The following is a 24,847-nucleotide window of genomic DNA, read 5'->3' on the forward strand; positions in this document are numbered from 1 at the left end:
GTCCTGGGGGTGTAGATATTTTTAGACTGACTGATTAGCAAAGAAATTTCAATCAAAGTTGTTATCACAGTTGCAGACAGAATTTCAGGAGCGATTGCAGCCCCGAGTGTGTCGCGTAATAGGAATACAAGTACGATGCCGTAAAAAAAACATTCTGAAAGTTAACCAGCAGAAAAATGAAATCTGAACAAAAGTAAACATGGGAAAGTCGAGATGAGAAGTGGCAGAGTTTCTGGATCTACAACATTTGCAATCACAGAGATGTTTTGCTCGAGTTCTCCCCTCAAATAGTTATCTGCTTTTCTCCTCAAAGTGACTTCCAAATAACACTCCATATAAGCTCCCAGGGATGGATAACCCTTTTAAAAATGTGTCCTTCCTTTCCCCATACTCGCCGGCATAGCTTTTAATTGGTGTTGTAATGCACACAACATCCCTAAGAAGTTCTCCTTGTGACTACATAAAGTCATGTGTGGCCGCTTTCCTCATAGTAAACACACTGGAGGGCATTGGGTGCCCCTAATGCTGGATTAAGCCAGACTTTATAATTACACAATCTACTGACTGGGATCACCATGCAGTGTTTGCCACTCTTCTGCAAGTCAACATCAGCTAAACCAAATCCATAAAATGGTGAACCAAGATTTGTATCATGGAGAAGATCATTTGAGCCACAGAAAAGTTCAAGAAAAAAGGAGAAATGCAGATAGTCACTAAAAATAAATGAAGCTGTGACCACACAGTAGATAAATGGTTTGTTTCCACAGTGACAGTTGCAGCCAAGTTAAATCGGGCAACATACTACACCCGCTTGGTTAGAGAGCACTGTTGAAGTGCACTTGAGAAAAGGGCAAGGTATTGAACCCCCAAATCCTAGGTTGCTCATTTGGTTAATTCTGTCTTTGGTTTGTTTTATCAGTAACTTTGGCCTAATTGTATGTAGCAAATTCATGTTCAAAATCAAGGAGCTAACAAGTCACAGAATACATTTTTATTCCATTTGTTTTTTTCAATTCAAGCTCAATTCAAGCTAAGCTCACATGAATAAAGACAAACTGAACAAATTGCCAGAAAATGTCAAAATTCAGAAACCCAACTCTGACAAATACACCTCAATTAGTCTCAACTCAATTGGAAAAAAATATATACTTGCTGAAAACATGTTTATAATCCAAAGCTATACAGACAAAGTGAAGCAATCTGTTTTCCTCTCTTCCCTGCTTGTCTTTAATACTCTCTAATACTATAAATTGTAGTATATAGCAAGTAGTACAGTACAGTTCGAGCAGCAAATGGTTGAAGAGAGAGTGTCTAAAACATGGTTTCATTAGTGATGCTGCATATCACTTTTTAAGAGGACATCTAGGAGAACATTGAGAATTACTTTAAAATGTCAAAATTATTCAAAAGTGGAGATTCAAAATATATTCAAAGGAGCGCCAATATATAAACAATGCATCAGATCTATCCATTCACGTGGACTTTTGGACTTTTGTGAAAGAAAAAAAAAAAAATGACAACCTTTGAATCTTACCTTGGTTTCTGTGCGGCGTGTGGTCCCATCATCCGAAGTGACCACCGAAACATGGGAAGTAGGGGTCCCGGGGTCCTCCTCTATGGTGACTGTCTCTTCCACCACTTCCGGTGGCTCCTGCATCATGGCCAGAGAAGTGGCGTTGCTGGGACTCTGCTCCTGCACAATGAGGGAAAGTCAATGCATTTATTAAATTGTTTTTGACAATAAATTGGAGGGGTAAAAGCAAATCTAGGTAAAGGGTTTTTTTTTATGTTTGAAGCTTATCCTGGACAAATTCTACTTTAAATACATGCTTCAAAGCTTCATGTTATAAAGCAAAGAGCATAAGAAGACTCGACACTGAACATCATGATTGCCCCTCCTGCTGTCAGCCATAGTGGATCCTACTGTGCAGCGTACTGTTTGTGATCCCCTTATGACCCACATCTACAAAGTTACTGATCCGCTTCTGCCAGAACAGCGCAGTAGACACACTGTCGATAGAAGTTCAAGTGTGTGCATTCTCCCGAGTCTAACAACAGAAAAAACATCTCTGTTACTTGGCGCGGCCTTAAGTGCACAAGCATCAAGATAATATGCACTAAAGTATTCAATGTTGGTTGGGGAAGTGGAGGTCAAATCTCGTTCAGCCAAAATTAATTTGGGGCTACGACCACTATCTGAGAAAAAATGTAATATTAAGTTACAACACTGGAAATATTGGATAATCATTAAACAGAACAATGCAATGATGGAGTGTCAAGCGGGGTGAAGAATGTACAAATCACAAGACATGAGTAGTAAATTTAGTAAAAGAGGAAGAAATGAGAAGTTATTCTAAAACATATTTTTACTTCTGATTATTATTAAGGTTTTATGAGGAGCAAAGATCCTCAATTACCCTCTACAATAAATGCAAAAGTACGAGTCAGTTCTTTCAACAGTATTCTCTAAATTTAAATACCTTGTGGTTTTGGCATGTGTAGAGCAAAATAAAAGAGGCCAAATAATCCACAAATGAATCCCGGTTATAATTGGTATTGGCAGTTTTCCTTATTTACTTATAAAAGACGACTGTAAAACGACTGTAACGCCTCACACTTTAATTTTAAACTGGTTCTTCCTAGCAAAAGGAAATACATATGACTATGAGTTTGAAAAAAAAAAGAAAAGGCTTCAGGAAAGAATGGAAGTACAACTCTCACCACCTGGCACTTGTGAGTGGGAAAAGCTGAACGTCCTGCTTATTTTTCTGCTGATGGATACAAATATAAAGATACTATTGGGATGTACGCCACTGCTGTGGATAAATGACAACAATACAGTCCTTCTAATGGAGCAAGGAAAGATAGTGTTTCTGGCAATTACTGATTTTAAAAAATGAATGATATAACCAGAGAATGTTCACATGTATGATTTTGGTCCACTGAGTAGCTATTTAGAACCTCAAGATTTTTTACATGTTGCCAAGCGGTGACCAACACACCAGCAACCTCAAAGCTTCCAGCACAGTTTTCAAAATATGTATGCCACCATTGTATTGTTAGAAGAGGAGCTTCGAACGATATCAAAGTGTTTTAGGAACCTATTTAAAGTACCTGTACTATTTAAGCAAATGAGTATCAAGTAATGTCCTGTAACTACAAATCATACTTAAAGTTAAGTTAAAAGTTAAAGTCCCAATGATCGTCACACACACATCTGGGTGTGGTGAAATTTGTCCTCTGCATTTAACCCATCCCCATGTGATTTTAATCCATCCCCTGGGGGAGAGGGTAGCAGTGAGCAGCAGCGGTGCCGCGCTCGGGAATCATTTGGTGATCTAACCCCCCAAACCCAACCCTTAATGCTGAGTGCCAAGCAGGGAGGCAATGGGTCCCATTTTTATAGTCTTTGGTATGACCCGGCCGGGGTTTGAACCCACAACCTTCCAGTCTCAGGGCGGACACTACCACTAGGCCACTGAGCTGGTTTACAATATTTACAATATATAAATAAAATTTAAGGGGTGGCAATTCGTCACGTCTCAGTGGTCTGTGGTGTTTTTCAAGATGTCCCTTTTGTTTTCATCTCGTAACTTGGGCGCCACTGTTTGCCTGACACGGTGTCACTAAATCCAAATGTTTATCTGTTGGTCGCGGTGGCGATGCTTTTTTTATTATTTTTTTTTAGACAAAATCCTCATTAAATTGCACCGCTTGCATTGCAAACTTCCAATTTAAATGCCCTTGATGGATGACCTGATCTCATTTACTGTTTGTATGCCTAGTTTAAACAAAACAATGAACATGAAACCTTTCTATTTACCTGCTCTTCTCAATCCAGTATTGGGCAATTACACCTCTGAACTAAACAGAGTTGGGTCATTATACTTTCAAAAGCCCCATTAATGGAAATTAGCCACTGGGAAAGCTGTGTCAAGTGAGATGCATTTGTTTGCAGTGCACAGTTGCTACCAAAATGTCAATTTCTAGAATTGACTCCTGCACAGAAAAGAACAGCACAGAAAAGTGTCCTTCAAATGGCTAAGCATTTGAAAAATCGTCATTACTGATTACACTGTGTTCATTATAAAACACATATTTTTTGTTCATTTTCCTGACTAGTTCTTGCAATTATCAGTGAGGGAAAAAAACAAATAACAACTATGATGAGATCACCTTAACAATCCTTTCATACCCATGGCAGCTAAAGCTCCAATGGTATATTTGCAGCATGTTTTTTTTAAAATCATTATTAATAACTATTATTTTACTGTACTCTGTTTTTTCATAGCATCACGTGTGATTGTCATTTTGACAAGCCAAAGATTTTTCAGAGGTTTTTTTGACACCTTCTGACACCCTGAATTGGCCTACCCATCTGACTTCACATTATTCCTTCCTAGAAAAATGAAATCTGAAATCTATATTTAACTTCAATCCTGTATGCATAATTTGTAACACAGTTTGAAAAACAACAACGGTCTGTTGCTGCTGTGCTCTTTGCGTCTTCTTGTTAGCTCTCTGCTAATAAAAGTTTTACAAACTAACAACAATTCTGTGGGTCTATTTACAAGCTCACTGGGTGAACCTAGAGAAGAGGCCGTCAAAACAGAGCATGTAAAATAAGAGATACAATCCGAAACTCGTTTGAAAAAGAGCCGTTGGCAAAACATCAGGAGCAGAGGGATGAGATCCTTAGCGTCTCGCTGTCAAACTTGATGATCCAAGCTTCCCGCTGTGCCTCTGGTTTACGTTCCTTGCTCGCTTCTCCTCATCTCTGCTTGCAGTAAGGGGAACTTAGGAGTTCAATTTAACAAGTCCAACTCATGAATTTGTGATTAAAAGCTGTCTAGTAATAAGCAAGCTCGGCTGCCTACGAGGATGCTTTGGGGCGCAAGGGCAGGATATATTGAGCTAAGACACTTGAAGTCAAAAAGATAAGATAGTTAGTCAGATAGTTGTGGAATCTAATAGTTATAGTGGATTAATATTAATTGCTCCAAAGAGAATTATTTTATAATTTGAAATTGCAAGGACATAACTACTGTATCCTGATCCAAATCCATGCATTATTGGATATACTATCGTCAAATCATCTGACTAGAGCATAACTCATCGCGCATCTGGTTGTACTGAACTTTCATCAAAACAGAGTGTCAGCAAACCTGAATTAAGAACAACAATAATTGAATTTTTCAATTTTTTTTGTAAACATTTATTTTGCAGATCTCAAATGATCAATTTACACAGAGGCCACTCCATGCGATAAAATAAAAATTATTCTCTTTTTTTTCCGAATCGGCGTGTGTGTTTGTGTGTTATATCTCTTGTCACTTATTAATTTGCTGTTCACCGTTTGTTATTCGCATCTGCAAATGCTATTCCAGTGAGACTTCAGTGAAAAGAATCCTGGAGTACCAAGCATCTATCCGAGTTAATCTACCGCCAATCCCTCTCCGTAACGTTTTTGACTTCCCTGTAACAGCGGAAAAAGTGGAAACTACCCGCAACAAAATACAGCCAAACTGGAAAATATAGTCTCTCTGAGAACATCACTCATATATAGCAGTTAAATAGAATGATATTGAAATCTACAATTTGCATTTGACGCTGATTGCACAAATTACATAGTATTTAAGCATGAGTGCCCTTGGGTCAGCTCATGTAGAGTACATGACAGATCACAAGGGGACATATGGCTTCTTAAAAGTAACTAATCCAAGGCCATGATGGATTGCTGTGCAGGGAAAACGCACAGAGGGAGGGGGAAAAGACGGTGGGAGATCAGCGATACAGCAGTGTCGATTAGCAGCAACCTTCTATTTGCTATCAATCAACATGCATTCATTTTTATGTATTCAATTCAATTCAGATGTATTGTCCTTACAAGTGCAACAAAGTGCCCACCAATCAGTGAAAAGAAGAAAAAATCTATAAATATTCTAAAACTATAATGGAAATTTCATCACAATTTAAAAAAATTAAAAAAGAGCTTTTAATTCATAAAAGATAGGATAAATTCAAGACCAAATCGATTATATAGTCTATTAGAGAAGTTAAATTGTTAATATAAATAACACTGAAACAAACATTAATTAAGATAGCTTTTATTAGACACATTTTAAGTCAGAATTGGTGCAAAATAGTGCAAAAAAAAATAGTATTGCATTTATTTTAAACAAAAACAGAACAATTAATTTCCTATACTTCATTCAAATATCTGTCCATAGATTCATTACCCTTTACGGATTCTGTTTTCAACCGTGGTAAAGACAGCTCGTGTAGTTTTTTTTTCTTTTTTTACAACCATGGCAGCAACAATTTGTGGTTTAGGCTACGTTAACACCAGGTGCAAAGCGAACTTTAACCTCTGCAGCTCTGCATAACGGTAGCCACGTTAGGTACCCAGCCGCAGCTCATTGCAGAAGGAGAGACTCGGCAGAATAGCATGCAACAGCCAAAACCAGCAAGGTGATGATTTTCCTAATATTGATCCCTAAAGTTCAGAAGCATTGCAAGAAGCTGTTTTCTATAATGATGAGTAATAATGAGTCTAAATGTCAACATTAATTACTCCTTCAAGAGCACAAAGTAAAGTGCACATAGTAGACATTCTTTATGTCAGAGCTCATTTTCCATTTTCTTTTGGGGCTGGCCGTAGCCTACTGCACAGTTTGGTCATTTCTGTCGCACTGAGCCGTGAGCACTAAGAGAGATACAAAGATGTAATGAAAATGCATTTGGCTGCTACGTTTCTAACAAACTCTAACTCGCACCTTATATTAAATATACCATTGATACCCCCCTACATGAACACAGCGTGCTATAAGATTCAGACTGAAATAACAGAAATGGTGACACCACCTGCTCATGCTAACCGGGAGATAAGTGTCACCTTCCTCCTCTCACAAACATACACATATACACACAGACAACAGCTAAGTCTTAACCGAACCCCTGCGCAGTTACTAACAGGATTTCACCCCTCAGACATGCCAGCAGTTGTTACACAGCTCTTGTACAATGAATCCTTTAGCAAAGATCTCCTGACTAAATTTGCATCACCCAACTTCCAAGTAGCCCCTTATGCTTAACCACCTCCCCCACCCCAAAAAAATGAGGGGGTGGACATGATGAAGTTGAAAGAAAGAGAAGGGGAGAGCATGTGCTGCTATGCGAAAACTTCCCCCACAAAAAAAACAACAATGAACTGGGACCATGTGATCCAAAAATCCAGCCAAAACAAGGCATGCTTGTGTGATGAAGCGGAGGTAGAAGGGAAAACAACTGGAGGAAGAGGAACTAGAGAGGCTGACAATGCATGGCAAAAGAACAAAAAAATGAGGTTCTCCCAAGGTAAAGAAAGAGTCTCATTGTGCTTAAGTCAACGTTACCCTAGTGAGTACTCGTCTCAGCTATAGCTATGCTGACTCTTTGCAGCTGACTGCGTGGTATTTTGGTTTCATGTGTAAAACTATATTTCCAGTGGACAGTTTTAGTGGTGAAATGTACACAAATGAGAACACAAATAACCCAAAGAGACAAGAGACAAATCCAAGATTGTGCCATCGGGGGTGTTGGAAACTTAATCTCTCCTCTGGTGACTGATCTTGAGCCAAAATACAGATTCTCGCGCTCTCTCGTTCATACATTTGACATCTTTGTTGTTTCCCCCCGTAGTCCTTTTTTGGTTCAAATAAAATAAACAAATGACAAAGCACTGTAGTAATTTAAAGCAAGAATTCATACAAGGGCACATTACTTGAAACAAAGACAGGCACATAGAAGGACAACCAAACAGTAAGTTAATCTGTTTTAAAAGATAAGGAATAAAATTACGTTTAAAAAAAATATATACCCTGAAATGAGCCAAAACAAGCCTTGGCTACAGGATTGCAGGAGCTTTTGAAGAGTGGGTGCGGCAAAGAGGGAAAGACGAGGGTGAGGAATTCCACGTTTGGTGGGTTTGTTGTGACGGCATATGTGTGGCTTCCCAAAGGGTGGGTTGTTTGTAGTGCTCCTCCCCTCAGCCTCCGGATCCCTGTCAGCATGATTCTGTCAGTCAGCAAAGAGTGTCTATGTGTGTTGGCTGGTAACAGCAAAGTGTGCAGGAACACCCGCAATGCAAGTTTGCCCCAAAGCGAAGTGCATGTGAGGTCTACTGGAGAGTCAGGGAGTTGGAAAGGGGACGTGCATATGTTCAACTTCCAGTTAGGCTGCTAGCAAAGTACCCCTTGACACCAAAAAAATTATCTGTTTGCTGCTGCAGGGTCTCCCATTTATGAGACTAAACTGGGAGCCCCCGAAAGATATTTCTCTCTTTAGCTTGCGCTCTATCTCTATCATGTGGGAAAAAGTCAAAACTAAACATACATACAGAGAAGACTACAAAGCCACGGGGAGAACGTGCAAAACTCTCGACAGGAAAAGCCAGATTTGAACCCACGACCTGGATGGCCAAAGAAAAAATTCTGCCACTGTTTGAAGCGCTTACAGTTTATCAAAGCAGCTTTCAGAGACGCGCCGGTTAACATTATGAATGTATGTACAATATCAATTCTGTTATTGTTCTATTCCGTGACAGCATTCATCATCATCATCATTGTATGAATAAGCTTAACACAGAAACATGCTAATGTGGATACACTAGTTCCCACAGGTCCCAACCTTCAGCACAAATGCACAATCTAATGAGACCCAAGGCAAGAGCTGCATAGACAATATGACATTATTATGTATAAGAACAATGGAGTTTAACTATTAATACTGTCAGATGCATTCATTTAACACAACATTTATTCTAACTGCTTGGGGCGTAACATTTGCACTAAATCCTTCCTCTTCCTTACTACATGACTAAAAGGTAAGTGGTTTAAACTGCACTGTAACATAAATTCTACTAACTTATATTTTTTGGAGTTAGTTTATTTAACTACAGTACTGTAGATGGACAGTAGTACACTAAACATTGAGTGGCAAAACTCAAAATTCATGTATGGGACAATCAGTGGATTTTATATGACTATGAAATACTGCAGTACTGTTGGAAATCGTAAATATACAGCTACAAATTGAAAATGTAATTAACAATCAGTCTCATTAATACCACTCCAATGGTGTCAATTTATGAGCACCGAGATACTCGTAAAGGTGGAACGAACACATCAGTTATATTGCCGATTGCAGGGTGGATGTGGTTCAGCTGGCAGAGCGGGTCATCCGGTGAACAGAGAATTGGGGCCAGAGTCTGATTCAAATGTCTGCTGTCAAAGTGGCCTTGGGAAAGACGCGGAAGCCTAAATTGCCTCCCGGTAGGCATATGGAACAGTTGTCAAATGCTTTACCTGGTTAAACAAAATAAATGATTAAGTGTGTCTATAATGAAGAAAATGTTGAGTAAAAATGTGGCCTATAACATAAATCAAGTACCGTAATTTTCGGACTATAAGTCGCGGTTTTTTTCATAGTTTGGGTGGGGGGGGGGGGCGATTTATTTTCAGGAGCGACTTATATACATATATATGGGTTTTTTTTCACTTTTTCGGGCATTTTATGGCTGGTGCGATTTATACTCCGGTGTGACTTATAGTCCGAAAATTACGGTATATTCCACTTAATATATTGTTTAACCAGCCAATCGAAATGTTGATTTGAACACAGCCTCTGTTTTTGCTACTTAACGACATTAACCAATTACCATAATGATACTCGTGAGATGACTATAGTTTGAAAAAACTACCCCACAGTAGACAGTTTGCCGAGTTAGCTAATGATAGAGGGATGAAGCAGTCTTCCCTCAGAGATGCTTTAAGCTTGAGGTTAACTCTGCCGCAGATCTGACATCTGTGGGTCAACCAGAGTACACAGACACGATGCCCTTCATCTCACTCCAAACACAACGCCCCCTCTCATATCCATTCTAATGAGAAGAATTTTGTGGGTGAGCACAGAAACGACCTTTAAAATGAGAATATATATATATATATATTTTTTTTTTAAATACTCCAGTATGTGGTTATAACATTTAATCCATTCATTTTTTCTTTTAATTTCTTTAAACATGAAAAAATTATCAATGCAAAGTACAATATCATTCCTAGAAAAGTGTGTGCGTGCGTGTGTTTTGCAGATGCACCAATAAACGTGCTACTTAGCTCACTTTGGAAGCTGTGAGCCGATCATGAATATTTAAAAGAAAGCTGATATCTTAAACATATTTTTCTCCCCCTCCCATTTAGAACTACATTTTTCAAAGACCACAGTTTGCGTCAAATTCAGAGTATGCAAATAAATAGCGCGTTTGAAGCTAGTATGCTTCTTACGCTTTGGTTTTAATCCAAAGCATTTGTTTGATGATTTAAGAATATCAGGAGCACTGCATTTTAAATGATCAGGGGAGCGCTCCGGAGAGAATATATTATGAATGCAGAGTAAAGCCTTTTTGCCTGAAGTAGGTACAGGCTGCACTGCTGTATGAGAAGGATGGGCCAGATAAGGATTCCTTTTTTCCGTTTTGTTTGATGAGTGCAGTGAATGTGAATCCACTGATGTAAAGGCATCTAGTTTTTGCACTCAAGCCTTAATATGTCACATTGTATGTTATTTCTTTTCTGTGCCATGCACTATTCATGTTGTGTGTCTGTGTTACTCTGCAGGTGGTTGGAGGAAGAAGAGGATAGAGACAAAATATGGATAATCTCCTCTCAATGTCTGGCTAAGCCCTACTTTGCAGAAATGCTGCCTTTTTGCATAGTTTTCCCTCCTGCACAGCGAGGCAGATGCAAGCCAAGCATCTGACCACAAACCCCCCTTTTAATTAACCAATCGCATGCATGTCTCGCGATAAAACACCCCTCACTACAGAAGCACTTAGTGTTTGCCATGAAAACCAGGTAACAGGATCTTGGCTCAAAACTGCCATCAATGATAACACTAACTCCAAACTGTCATAAGAAAATATTTTAGATGGCAGCGTATTCCAACTAGAAATGCGTATAAATAAATTAAAGGGGAAGTAAACACATTTTCTCTTCAATAATATGTTGAATGGGCCCCCACTATTGCAAACACGGCATTAAGATTGATATTACATTCAGGAAATATGAGTCCAGCAGCAAAATTCACCCATTTTTTTTTCCATCTCATTTTGCCACTTGCTGTCGACTGAAAATCATTGCAGTTGCCAGGTCGCAACTTCATAATTACGGCACAGCTTCAAAACTGGTGAGTCGTGATTGGTTGGGACCTGAGGCCTGGCAACTGTGATGTCATTTTCAGTCGACAGCAGGTAGTAAAATACCCACCCCCTAAATCGGATTAAAAAAAGGAGATTTTGTCTGTTTAATTTATATTCTACAGATAAAACATTAATCAGAACACTGTTTTGATTAGTCGGGCTGCACACAACATATCACTACAAAGAAAATAGGGGATTGACTCCCTCTTTAAGGTTAACAGGTATATATGTATGCATTTAATCAAATAAGAACATTCTTTTTTTTTTTTTAGAAACTAGAGAATGTCCTTATGAGCATGGGGAGACCATGAAAATGCTACACAAAAAACAAATAGAGGGCACTGTGCCACCCAGCCTTAATAATTAAATTAAAAATCCTTAACAATTCCAAATCTAGAGTGTCTAAAAGGGGGTTTGAACATCACACAATCTACCAAGGTTCATTCTCCGCAAGCTATGACAACATTACAGTGATGATCTTCAGTTTTTGTTGGGTATATCTACTGTAAATTCCAATACCAATATGATCAGACTATACGTACGTATATATTTGGCAAATTAATTTGACAGACTGCATTAAATGTGGAAGTGTTCCACATAGGTTCTGATATCTGAGTGTGGCAAGGATAAGTAAAGCGCGACAACGTCCATCTTGCTATGACTGTCCTATATGTGGAAGCTGGTCAAATTGCATAGAGACAGGAAGGAAACATGGGTTTTTGTTGTTTCCCTGTTGTCTGCCCACTGTAGAATTTTCCCCGCCCTGGGAAAAGAAGCTCACGAAGCAAACTTAGAAAAGTCGTACCCAAGAGGATGCTTTTTCTTTTTACTGCCCAAAAGTATATGGGTGGAGCTGACAGAGAAACTCTCCACTCAAAGAGGTATGGCCATGTTTTGGAGCAAAATAGAAAATTCAGTGATTATTGTGAACTTTCCTAGAAGAAAGCAAACTTTAACGTGCATCCTCTTCATGCTTTTTTTCCATGTAGCCAGGGCAGAAATGAAGAGATTATCTCTGCTATTACCTTTGCACCAGCTGGCAGCAGCTGCATTGACTGAGCGAGGCCTACGCTCTGGCCCACACAGACAGTATGGTCTACTCAAGCGGGAGAGGGCCTCTGTTTTAGGGTTTAAAATAGAGTGGAGGGTGTGTGATGGCTGTGACCAGACCAATTCTGTGGAGAGCTTTTGTCAGAAGGCGGGTTTGTCAGAAGGAGAGGGGCCAACGAAGGGTTCAACAAATAAAAGCCTTGCAACAAGTTCTGAAGTGTGCAAGACAAGAAGCCCCAAAATAGACCAAGATCAGGATCAAGAAAAGTGCTTTGGGAAGATACTTCAAAGATACATCCCCAAGTTCTTCATTTTAATAATATAGTTTCTAGGGCAGTATCATTATGTACTTAGTAAGATGAGGAAGGAAGACAATGTGATTGTTTGCTTCTCTCCCATAAATAAAGAATCCTAAAGAGTAGTGTTGTGATTGTTCTCAAGTGTATAGCTTTACCTGTGAGCAAAAAAGAAAAAACCTCCAGACTGAAGAATGGCCAAACAGTGAATGCAATTCCTTTCATTTATGAATGAGAAAAAAACAGTCAACTTTGATAAATAAAATACAATTCCCTTCAGCAAAAACTGGACGTGCCCACATGTCTTTTGTACGCATTACATTGCTGAATAAGACGCAGACCTTTTCATACTGGACTGCAGCGATAATAGAAGCGCGGCATGGGAATGACTGGAGTGAAAACAGCAGCATTCACTACAATACATTGTAACATCCTGTGCTTTAATGGCCTGAGCTTTTTCCTCAGCAGGAATGTGAACTTCATAGAAAGACGGTCGAAAAGGAACAAAGCCATTCTTGCTTCGGGTTTTTTTTCTGTTCTGTTTCATAATGGTCTCTCTTTCTTAAGCGTTCTTGACAAATAACTTTTATTTATGTATTTCCAATATGTGAATGAACAGTTCAAAATCAGAATGCAAAGAAAAATCTTAAAATGGAAGAGTAAACTGATTAATTTAACTTTTCATTGTCAAACGAAAAAGTCCGGAATTATTAACATATGATGAACAAATTTCACATTGTTGTACCACCTGCTGCATATCCAAACTTCCCCCAAATAAATCTCCTTTTCCTATTATCATAAGAAGTATGTAACAGATTAATCAGCTGGCTATTTGTATTGGCCTTTTCGAAATAATATTAATCGACTTGAAGTTTTGCCAATCAAATGAATGTATTCTTACTTTCTCGTGAAATGGTAAGAAACAGAATAATCGGTTATTTAGATAAAAATAAAACATGCAAGCTCTGACCATATGGAACAGTTGAGCGTTGGTACCTCTGGCAACAAGCAACCAACAATACAGTGTGACCGAGCATGTTTATGTTCACTGAATATCAAGGAAGACAAGAATTTGACTATGTACGCAAAAGTATTACCACATGAAGTCAGATTAAGAAGATTTTTTAAGACAGTAGATGACGTTGAAACTAGTAGAAGTAAAAAAAAAAAAAAAAAGATTGTCACAGTCTGACTAAAACAAACAAAAATTGTGTTGGGGCAAAACACAGGCTAAAAATGTATTAGTCAAGCCAAGTGAATCATAGCATTAATGTGTATATGATTAAGAAATGTTTCTTTTCAAAAACTTTCATTTTGCACTTCATAAAAAGATATGTACAATTACGTCCCAGATGTTGCGGTAATGACTGAGAACATCTGCAAATGTTATGGCAGCAACCACCTGAGAGAAGCGGAGCAATGCATTCTTTCAACAAATGGTGGCTTCAGCAAAAAAAAAAAAAAATACAAATTGCAATGTTGTTTCATATCTAATTTGCATCTCCATAGGGACCGCAAATTCATTATGCTGACTTTCTATCTGAGATAATGAAAACAAGGCCATGCCATGTGCATTTTGTTCCAAACAGAGGTAAGGTGGATTCTAGGCAGGCACCATCCGCAAACAAACTGAACACTCGATCTTACTTTGGAGTTTTGGAAGCATTGAGGTTGTGATTTTTAAATAGAATCATTGTTTCTAATCAAACCACTAAACTGCCAAAAACAGATGAACTGTTCACTAGAATACGCCAGTATATCTCATATCAAGCCTATTGTTGTCAGCCCCAATGAGGCCTCTGAAAAATGGCACAATGAGGGGGGCTGCAGTGGACTCCATAGACCAAAGCCTATTAAGTCCACTGGCCTGAGCAAGAAACAAAAAAAACATCTGAAAATGGTCAAACAACTTTTATAAGGCAGTGAAGCAGAGAACACATGTGAAGACACCAGCTAAATCTTTAGAATGTATTAAAAAGTATAAAAGCTGTTCCAGATTATAAATCCAGGAAAAGAAGCGTTTGAAGGAATCTAAATGGTTTATTCTGTGCAAAATGGGGGAGATGATTATACTTGCATGTGACCCATACTGTAACTTGATGTCACATAGTTATTTTTACAAGAAGCCCACAAGTTTGAACCTCAAAGAGCTTGGCTGGATTTACACTGCAGGTTGAGGTGTCCAATTTCATATGAGTGCATATGTCCAACATTTTTTTAATTTATAGATACTTTTCAAGTGACACACAATCACCATTTACTGAACACCTGTAAAAACCCACATGTGCAGTGGTCCGAAATCCCCGTGAACTTCATAAGGATCAACACATTCTCAAGGGATTGAATCGATCGCAACTACCTGTGAATATCTGGTGTCAATTATCTATCATTTTTATCCGTTTGCATTTTCCTTGAATTTTTTTTTCTTATATATGGGCATTTATTGTCCGCCTGGCACATTACATATATTTTTCAATATCCAATTAGTGCACATGTGTCAAACTCAAGGCCCGGGGGCCAGATACGGCCCGCCACATCATTTTATGTGGCCAGCGAAGACAAATTGTGCATCAAATTCATGTGTCATTACTAGAATTGCAAATTGTCTTCACTTTTGATAATATCATTTTTTTAAAATATTTGACCACTCGTCTGATTTGAAAACGAGTTATTTGTCAGTTTGTTTTGTAGCTTTTACTGTATAGAATATGAGGTGCTCATACGTTTATTTGGGTTGACAGTCATAATGGCCCTCCGAAAGAAGCTATGACTACAATGCGGCCCGTGAAAAAATTACTTTGACACCCCTGAATTAGTGGGCAAAAATATGTACAAACTTTTATCACAGCCACGTGATACACATTCTGTATTGCTATTTTTGCTGCTAAACACAGGCTTCAAACTTCCAACATGTTGTAGAAATTTGAGTGAAAAGCTGTGGAATTCTCAGCGCCATACTGTATGATGGCAAGGTGTTCACATTTCCTCAATTGGGTTCTATTACTTGCTTCCTTGCCACGATTCTAGTGCTTGAAGTCCTTGTTCTACAGCAGTTCTCTGAATGGTTTCCCGTCTGATCATCAAATGATGCAACGGCACCTCCTGGACTATTAAACAAAGTGTGGAAAGAGGCAGGAGGGACCACTATCATGTGGATCATGACTCATTGGAGGTATTGTGCCCCGGTAGTTCCAGTTACACAAATAGCTTTTATGCACTTGTGGGAAAACACACAATGAGTCAGCCCTTGGACATTCAATGCAATCACAGAGGCATTAGCAAATCAGTCCACACAATCAAACCGATGAATGAGCAATAAATTTGTCTGTTATTCTAAGTTCTGGACTTTTCCAGGAAAGCCTCCACTATGACTGCAATCTATGCGGGATCATTCACCTATGTAAATGCTCAGCAATACCAAAGAGGAGTAGTGCGCATGATCATGTTTACAGAGTCAGCTTCTAGAGTGTGGGGACATGCACAATGGATCGCCTGCACTGGACAACCATCTGAGGCATCTGTGGTGCCAAAACAGATTCATTGATCGACATAGTGGTTGAATGAAGTGTCACAGCTTCTGAGAAATTACTCTGCAACAGCTTGAATGGCATGGCTGTCATATTTCATCACACCACTTTAGTGACCAACTTGGCATAACAAACCAAAACAGACTCAATAGACATGAACCAGAAACACCATCTGCAGGATTCCAAAACTAATGTAAAACACCATCAACGGTAACCTGCTTGCTCATGTTAGAATAAGAGAAAATAAACATTATTCTTGACTGACTCTGTTCTACAACAAACACATTCTAGAGGCAGTCAAAAATATAGGCAACCCTATGTCAATGTTAATGTGATCCTCAAGGGAAACTGTATGATTAAAAAACATGTACTCAATACAGAAGCGTTGTTGCAGTGGAAGGATTTCGACTTTATGAAAAATGCTTGGAGACTCCCCAAAATCAATACTCTAAATCCAGACTCACATTCCAAAGATGGCACTTCAATAGACTGGAGCAACGACAGCACAGGATATCGCCGAAAACTAATCAAGAACGAACATTCACCTTTTTACGTACAGTATGCACAGTGGAGACAGATATTCCTGAACAACTCACTATGGGAGCGGTAAATCCAGTAAGCGTGGATATAAATCTTCCTTTTCATATCCATAAGGAGCACAGATGTGTTTATTTAGTACGATGCTTCGCCAATGGCATATTTTTCTTTCCCTTCCTTTCTCATACTTTACTCAGTGGAAGCTGCAGTATTTAAGATATTTTCATGGTTGACCCACTTAGAACCCCACTTGTACAAAACTACACTTCTGCCACTGACTAAGTTAAATAAAACACAATCAAACTATTCAAACCAACAACTCACATCCAACAATCGAAAACATGTATACATAATACAGCACACTCACAACTCACTTTGAAATGATCGATCGATCCACTGAGTGAAACAGTGGGACAGCCACCGTTTAGTGAATTCAAACAGGGGGGAACAGTATCCGAAGCACAGAAGACAAGCTGGAGTGGAGAGGCAGGAGCGTTTCTGAGCAAAGTAAATTAGCTTGATGAACAGACGTGATTGAATCAAAGGCAACACAGTGATAGCGTGGGGCAGTGACAGTCCAGAGTCACAAGGCTGTAGACATCATGCCAGTCCTGATGCCTGCGCAATTGTGATTATGCTTTGGCACTGTGGTTCCAGATCACTCTCTGCACAGGCCCGCAGTAATTTTCACATCACAATGTGGCAATGGACAAAAAAGCTTTCACTTTGAAGGCCGTCCCTCTGATAAAAAAAAAAAAAAAAAACTCCCAGTCCAGTCAGCGATAAGCATATTTCAGAGAAAGTATTGTTGTGTATTCTTTAGAATATGCAGGAAATGTGTCTTAGCGAACAAAGCATACGGCAAAAACATTTACCCTATTGTTAATGGTAAATGTGTACCGCTGCAGGTATACAAAAGAAAATGTTTACCTGCAGGCAAATTCTCAGTAAGGAATCTTCAATACTAATAATAAATCAAGAAACATTACCAACCATATTAACAAAACTGTGGCAAACATTCTGAAACAGAAGGAGAGTGAAAGAATGGAAACTGAAACAGCTACAAAATTGTTATACACCCTTCTGTGAAAGAAAAAATATGTTTTTTTTTGTGTGTGCAACAAAATTAAAGATCTTACGCAAGTGTCATTACACATTTGGCCCACGCCAGACTGCATGTTTGAAAGAGCTTTAACAGTTGTTCAAAAAGATTTAGATTAGAGCTCATAGAAGGTCACCCCAGCTTTGATCTGAGCTATTATTCTGTGTTTTGAGCTGAAGACCCCTGACCTGTAGTTGATAATCTACAGATATCATTGTGGCCTGCTCAGACTCAAGACACCCACTTCTAGACGTCACAAAGAATCCCGAGAACAGTTTCCTCTGTGTTTTACAACTGTACTTTTCTTTGGAGGCTTCATTTTTTGCATTTGGAAACTCGAAGCTGATGTGACTTAACTAAAAGTTCCAGTTATGTCTCATCTGTCCCAAAGGATATTTTCCCAAAAGCTTTGCGGCTTGCCAATGTGCATTTCTTTTGCAAATCTAGTCTTGTCGGTTTAAAGTTATTTCAGAGGCCATTGCGAGGTTTTCTTTCTTGGACAGAAAGATAGCAAGAAGTGTATTCACAGTAAATGTTGGCGTTCTTTTTGCTTTCACACATGCAAGGTTTTGAGAAAAATTGCATCAACAAGGAACCTGTATCCAAAATCTTGGGTCAGACTTTTGTTTTTTATATACAGGGTATTGGTTTCGGTAGAGAACAAAAATCCTTGAAATTCTTGAGCTCGATTCCTAACCCAATCTTTTGGTAACTTTAAGGACAGACCATAGAATTACAACAAGCAGACTGCTACAATGTCCTACTACCAAACTAAAAGCTTGCTTGGCTGAAGCAGCTGGGTGCAAAGAGCTTAAAAGCTGACATTGGGATTTTCCACGCTTTATCCTGGCCAAAAGAATTTTAAGTACAGCATCTTCAACGGATTGCTAGCTCTTCTCCTTCCATTTTTGAGGTTCAGATTGACACACTTCACCACCTATAACAAACTCCAAGCAAATTAAAAGAATGTTTGATGGGTTTTTTTTACTTGTTTATATATAAACCTCCTGCTGTCATTATGTAGTGAGAGACACTTATGCAGTGCAGATGCACTGGATAGCTGAAAAGAGCCCATGGAATGTGTAAAGACCCGTGCATCATTCCATTGTTCACAAGTGGCTCCTCTGGGAATGAGAAGAGCGCATATCAAGACAGATGAGAAACAAGACTGTGCCATCCCATGTAATGACATATGACAGCCACCACTGAAGATCTAAATGCCTCCATTAAAGTCTACAAATGGTTGTCTGCATGGTGAGGCAGCAGCACAAAGAATGCAAGGAGCATATTTGTCTTTCCATTTTGGGGAGTTCTCGTCCTGGTATTGGCTGAACTCTTGCCTCTGCTTAGCATAATGTTTGTGTGCAGCTGCAGCTGCTACAGCAGAAGCTGCGAGTAGCAAAGGTTGTAGTGGAGCCAAAGTCGGTCAACTTACAGTGGTTTGGACTTTCATTCCACCTCGATAGCACTTTCTTTTATTTTTCTCCCTGGACCCAAGCCATCAGCAGTACCAGCAATGCTGTGTGTTGTAAGCTTCGGAAAAGCATTCTAATGAGCTGCCGGACCTCATCAGAGTTCTTCAACCGCCCGCAGGTCAATAAACGCCAGTCCTCACTGCAAACCCCTGCAAACATGCTTTGTGACTGAGCAATAAACAGAATTATTGCTGTTTGACGCACCATCTTTCACTTCCTAGGTTCAAAACAGCACAGATTCAGAATGCAATTCAAATATTTGTGTCTGCCCCAGTGCTGTAAGTTCTGCTTTGTACTATGAGTGGAATGACGTGCATGTGGGAAAGAAAACAGCGACGTTGTCTCATGCCGCGACTACTCGCACTGCCACATGTCAGAGTAATCTGAATGGCCAGTCAACTCTATTAGAACCCTCCGAAAGAGCTGTCAGAGCCACTCATTAATCCTAAAAGGCAGCCAGAGACAGATGGTACCATGATGGCAGATCGATGCTCTCCCTGACATCCCCACCATTTCCGGGGGCAGGAAGTGGGCTAATCCTTCAAAAGAAAGTCCCAGACTAAACACGTCAGCGGGGCTGGAGCCATATCTTCCCCAGGCCCCGGCATTACCCTACATATACAGCCACGTAAGTTGAACTGTAAAGAAAAGGAGAAGTAAAGGTCATTTGTTTTTTCGGCTTGAGGGAAGCTTTCTAAAAACTCTGACCTCCCCCTCGAAGGGCCTCTCCAAGCGATCCCAAGATTCAGAATAAATGGGCTGGATCATATATGAGCTAAAGATATGTGCTTAATCCCAGAATGAAATGACAAGAATAACTTTTGCCATCTGCTCTTAAACGGCTTGAATGTAGTCTTTGTTCACAGGTGCAAAATAAAACGCTAGGATCATGACTTTTGCAGACAATACTGTCAGTGATTACAAGTGCTTAGCCACATTCCCTTTTGGAAAACCAGTCAAACGACTGACTGGGTTATAATTCGCAATTGTTATGGACGGCTTTCTATTACGTACACCTAGGAGAAGTGAAAAGGTAGAAGGAAATATGAGTTGGTTGTCCTTTGCAGCTGTAATTGCTTTCTGGGAAGACTTTCAATGGATTTGAGAGTACTATATATGAGTGCATGGGGGATTCTTTGTTCTACAGTATTCATCCAGAAGACCATTTATGAGGCCAGAGGTTACTGATTTTGGGCAAGAGGGCTTGGCTCGCAATATCTTTTATAGTTCATTGGTTCAAACATGGGTCAGGACTTGTGTCTTTGGACCTAATAGCTAGGTGAAATGAAAACGTAACAATACAGGAGAATAAAAGGCCAAATTCTCATTGATAATAAGCTTCATATAGTGCCTGTATTTCTGTTTACTTTATCAATTATGATCTCATTTAAAGAAATCACATCGTTTATCTAATCATAGTTTTTTTTCTATCTGACTGAATTGATATTGATTGTAATCTCACCACCATTTGTGAGACAGATTGTTATGATAAATAAAGTCAATTTTGTCACTACAAGCTGTTTTAGTGCTTTTCCAAGCAATGGTAAATCAATGTCAGATCCTGGCTGGTCCAAATGTAGCAGTGTGATGGCGCAACCTCTCATTTCAGTGAGTCTGTAGGTTTTTTTTTTTTTTTTTATCTATCTGATCAAAACAATGATTCTTGTTGCTGGCTTCCAACAGCAAAGCTTGGCGGGTGTTTATTGGACACGGTCAGGGAAACTGAATCCTACTGTCCAAAGCCTGCAGAGCAAACATTGAACAAATAGCACTGGGGTAAAATTGATTTTCTTGCTTGGTTGTGTTGATGGGTGCATGGTTTGACACCTCTCCATGTCATCTATGTCAAATTCAACAAATATGGCCGCGGAGAACAAAGCTCAACTGCGTCTTAAGGTCTTTATTAGAAGCGAGCAGGGACAAGTGATGGTGTTATAAGGTAAAACGTGGCGTGGCCTGCAAGCAGCTGCACGAAATGTTGAATAAAATGATCTGAATATGCAAAGGGTAAGTGCAGCTGAAGCATGATAATAAGACTCCCATCTCATTAATGCAGTGCTAGTCTCCTCAATGCTGTTTTCTAACAGGGGTGTGTGTGGCACTATCTCCGTCTGCTTCGCACTATACTGCCCCTCAGATTTCTTCGATTCCATCAACGTGATGATAGAAGGAGAAGGAGAATTATTATCTTGAACGGCGGTCACATAGCAAAGGAACGAACGTGAGGCTGCATCAGTCGAGACAGCAGTGACTAAGGACAAGGGGGGGTGCAAAAGAGCCCCCCCTCTTTTGGGCGCTCTGGGGGTAGAATGGACACCTGCTTATGATCCACCACCAAAATCGACAAAAAAAAAAATTATGGGGGGTTCATGTGATACACTGCATGGACATAACAGTGCACTATTTATAGCAAAGTGCATTCATTACTTGCCAGTTAACATTTGTGCATAATTCTTAGTATCCGTTTTAACCCACTTGGAGCGCAGATGTGTGGGGTTGTGTTGCATTGAAATATTTATTATAAAGTCGGGACTGCCTTCCAGAACTCAGCTGCAGCAATGGCACCTTGAAATCACATTACACTTGTAAAAAAATACCAACAGACAGGCAATTGTTATCTATCTAATACTCATGATATAAAGGTTGTATTTAAAGCATCATTAATGCCAAGACGCTGATTTAAAATCTTAAACTTTACTAAGCATAAAATGCATAAATTGTACCTCCCCCCCCCACACACACACACAAGAAATCAAAATGTTTAAAAGTTTTAATAAGTCTTTTTTGCAGGATAGGGGTATTAGGTACACAAACATTTTATAATTGCTAATTGAACGGGGTCAAGGGAATTAGGATCTTGAACTAATTAATTACTCGATAGTGATGAAACTATTTTCAACATAATTACTACAACCAAACTTGTACTTATTTTCCACCTTAAACATTTCTATTTATTTAAAAAAAAAAAAAACCTGCTGATCATTCAGTATAAAAATACCTGGTCCTTGGGTTCTACCAAATTAACAAAAGCATGTTTAACAAAAAGTATATATGAAAGCATTGTAGATAATGTAATAGGAGTCGTCATGCAACAGCCATAGGACTTGTATGGCAAACGTCGACATGCTGCATGCTGGTGAGGCCATCTGCTATGACCCACCACCACATGACCCACCACATCCACTCACCTTCAAAACACAAGAAGAGCACCCCCCATCAAATGCCCCCTCCATTGATGCACTCTCCTCAGCTAGTATGTGTTCATATGTTACCAGTCACACACATTATTCTTGCATGACCCCGAAACAAAGCCAATTTCTCATGCTCTACATGTCTTCAAATATTGATCCACAAAGTGGGAAGCCTGAGGAGAAATGCGAAAAAAGGAATGAAGGAGGGTGAGCCATCGCACCAAAACACTGCCAAGCAAAGACATGGAACTTTTTTATTTTAATTGAAGAATGTAGCAGAGAGCCCCAAAATCTGTCAGGAAACTAGCAGACTGAAGACACGAGCAACCCTTCAGTCTTTGGCTGGATCGCCATAAATTATTTTGATATTTAGATAGGTCCTCCTTGCTTTAGAGGCTTTTGGTAGACCTTGGAAGGATGGCGACTACTGGATTATTCAGAATGTTTTCATTTCCTCTCCGTGACATATCTGTTTTTCTATTTTTTATGACGAGAAGATGCTCCAACTCCAGCATCTGAATATAGAGGCCTTGGGGCACTACATGCTTTGGGTGTACAGTTTTCACACTCAGACATGGTCTGCTGTAGTTTCCCCACTATGCACCAATTTTAATTGGGCAAAAAGCTAATTTAGAGAAACATTCCGCAGACCCGCCCTTATCTCACCTCCGGCTAGAATACTGAGTGTAAAAACTGGCTTGGAGAAAAACTAAAACCTTAAAGACAGTATATTGTCTCCTTCTTAAAATAACGGGCAGTCATTTATTTTCATTTTTTTTCAGAAAAGACAAAATACTAAACCAAACTCTCATTATATTTCTTAATAACATAATTTCAGAAGTATAAACAAATGAATTATTTGTTTGTGGAGTTGGCAAGGGTCGGCCAGCATCCTGAAGAGCTGTTGAATTTTTATGTTATTTTCTCAAAATATGAATTGGGCTATTATATTCAAGAAGCTGTTCAGTCTCTAATGGGCGCTTCCTTTGCTTTTCCACAATGTTTTGCTCCATAATGAAGACTAAATAACACACTAACAAACAAATCAAGTGTGACTATGAAGCAGGTGCTCACAGCTGAGGATTTTCAATCTAAATTCAAAACGCCGAGCCGTGATGCCGGCCTAGCCTAAAATATGACAACCATCTTTGCCCTGCGGAGGTCACAGATGCAAGGTCATTCCTTCATCTCTCTGAGCCATTTTAGGAAAAAACATGGCACAGACATATTCTCGGGTCATTGACATGCATTCCAGCACGCATACGTCCAAGATATGAGCCCAACAAGTGGTGACCCTTGAGTAACAAACCTGGTTTGAGTCCATTGGCACTTGCTTAACACTTCAAACCTTCAGGGTTATCACAGCCAAAGGGATGGGAAAGTAAAGAGTGACTGAGCGAGTATAAATAGCAACCATTGCATAGAACTAGCTATTAGGTGACATAATTAACTTATTACAGCAAGCTTTTTTTTAACCAATTACTGGCGGATGAGATGTTGGATTTATTCAATCCTTCACTTTCTGCCTGGTTTTTTTTTTTATCTGTCTTTCTTTTGCAAGAGAGCTGCCAAGCTTGATGAGAAAAGGCTCTTCAAACTCAGCAAGTATCAATAATGTATGCACATCAGGCCCTCGTACACAAATGCCCACAAATCCCAACAAAAGCACATTCCGTTGGTATCTATGCAAGAAAAACAAAACAGAAGGGTTTAATGTCATGCCTTTCACACAATTGTCAGTACAGCCCATGCTATAAATCTGGCCCAAATTCAGTCACACAAACTTTCAGGTTGTCCCACGATGACCACACAACAACCTTTTCGAGGGTAGTATTAACTGGGAGGGAGCCCATAAATGTTGTCACAAGACAAACCACCAGTCGAGGTCCTGAAACTGGAAGAGCGCCCATGCAAAAGCGCAACAGTAAACTCCACGTAGTTGGGATGAGATGTTTACTAAATTGCATTGTGTTTACCTGATGCCGCCCTGTGTAAGGGGGCGGGACACGTCAATCAATGCAAGCAAACGCTCCACGCCGTACTCCTAAATGACATCTGGTATATCAGCAATGAAACAAAAGAGAGAATAACACGCTCCAAATAAAACATGCGTAAGACTCATGAATACATATCTCTCCGGTGCGAAGTGAAGAAGAGAGAGACGCTCGCGATGACAACAGACATCAACACGGACCTGTTTCACTTCAGCAGGCATGGTCAAAATTTCCTCCTTTCGCTCCCCAAAATGGAAAAAAAAACGTGGGATTGAAATGACTGACGGCTATTTCCAACAGTCTGCAAAGTTCTGCTTTTCTTCCTCTTCTCCGCTTGTGCCCTTGAGTTATCCTGGTGTAATTGCTTGGAGTTGAGCCTCTGAGAGCGCAGAGGTTGCTGCTCAGAAGCGGTCAGCCATCCTCGACTAACCGCATCAAG

General features: G+C 39.5%; 1 protein-coding gene across 3 annotated transcripts in view; it reads right to left on the reverse strand.

Moving 5' to 3' along the window:
- Positions 1-24,847, reverse strand: part of arvcfb (ARVCF delta catenin family member b) — a 69,967-nt gene extending 45,120 nt beyond the window's left edge. For 2 of the 3 annotated variants that reach the window (XM_061277684.1, XM_061277682.1), the window contains exons 1-2: positions 24,609-24,847; positions 1,535-1,693 (exon numbers count right to left, since the gene is read on the reverse strand). In XM_061277684.1, the coding sequence (XP_061133668.1) occupies positions 1,535-1,693; positions 24,609-24,629 (180 nt within the window). In that variant the 5' untranslated portion in view covers positions 24,630-24,847. Of the gene's footprint in view, positions 1-1,534; positions 1,694-2,480; positions 2,600-24,608 lie in introns of those variants that run through there. The other variant, XM_061277683.1, reaches the window with a different exon arrangement.

This window comes from Syngnathus typhle, linkage group LG5, assembly GCF_033458585.1.
Source record: "Syngnathus typhle isolate RoL2023-S1 ecotype Sweden linkage group LG5, RoL_Styp_1.0, whole genome shotgun sequence".
NCBI classification, from domain to species: Eukaryota; Metazoa; Chordata; class Actinopteri; order Syngnathiformes; family Syngnathidae; genus Syngnathus; species Syngnathus typhle.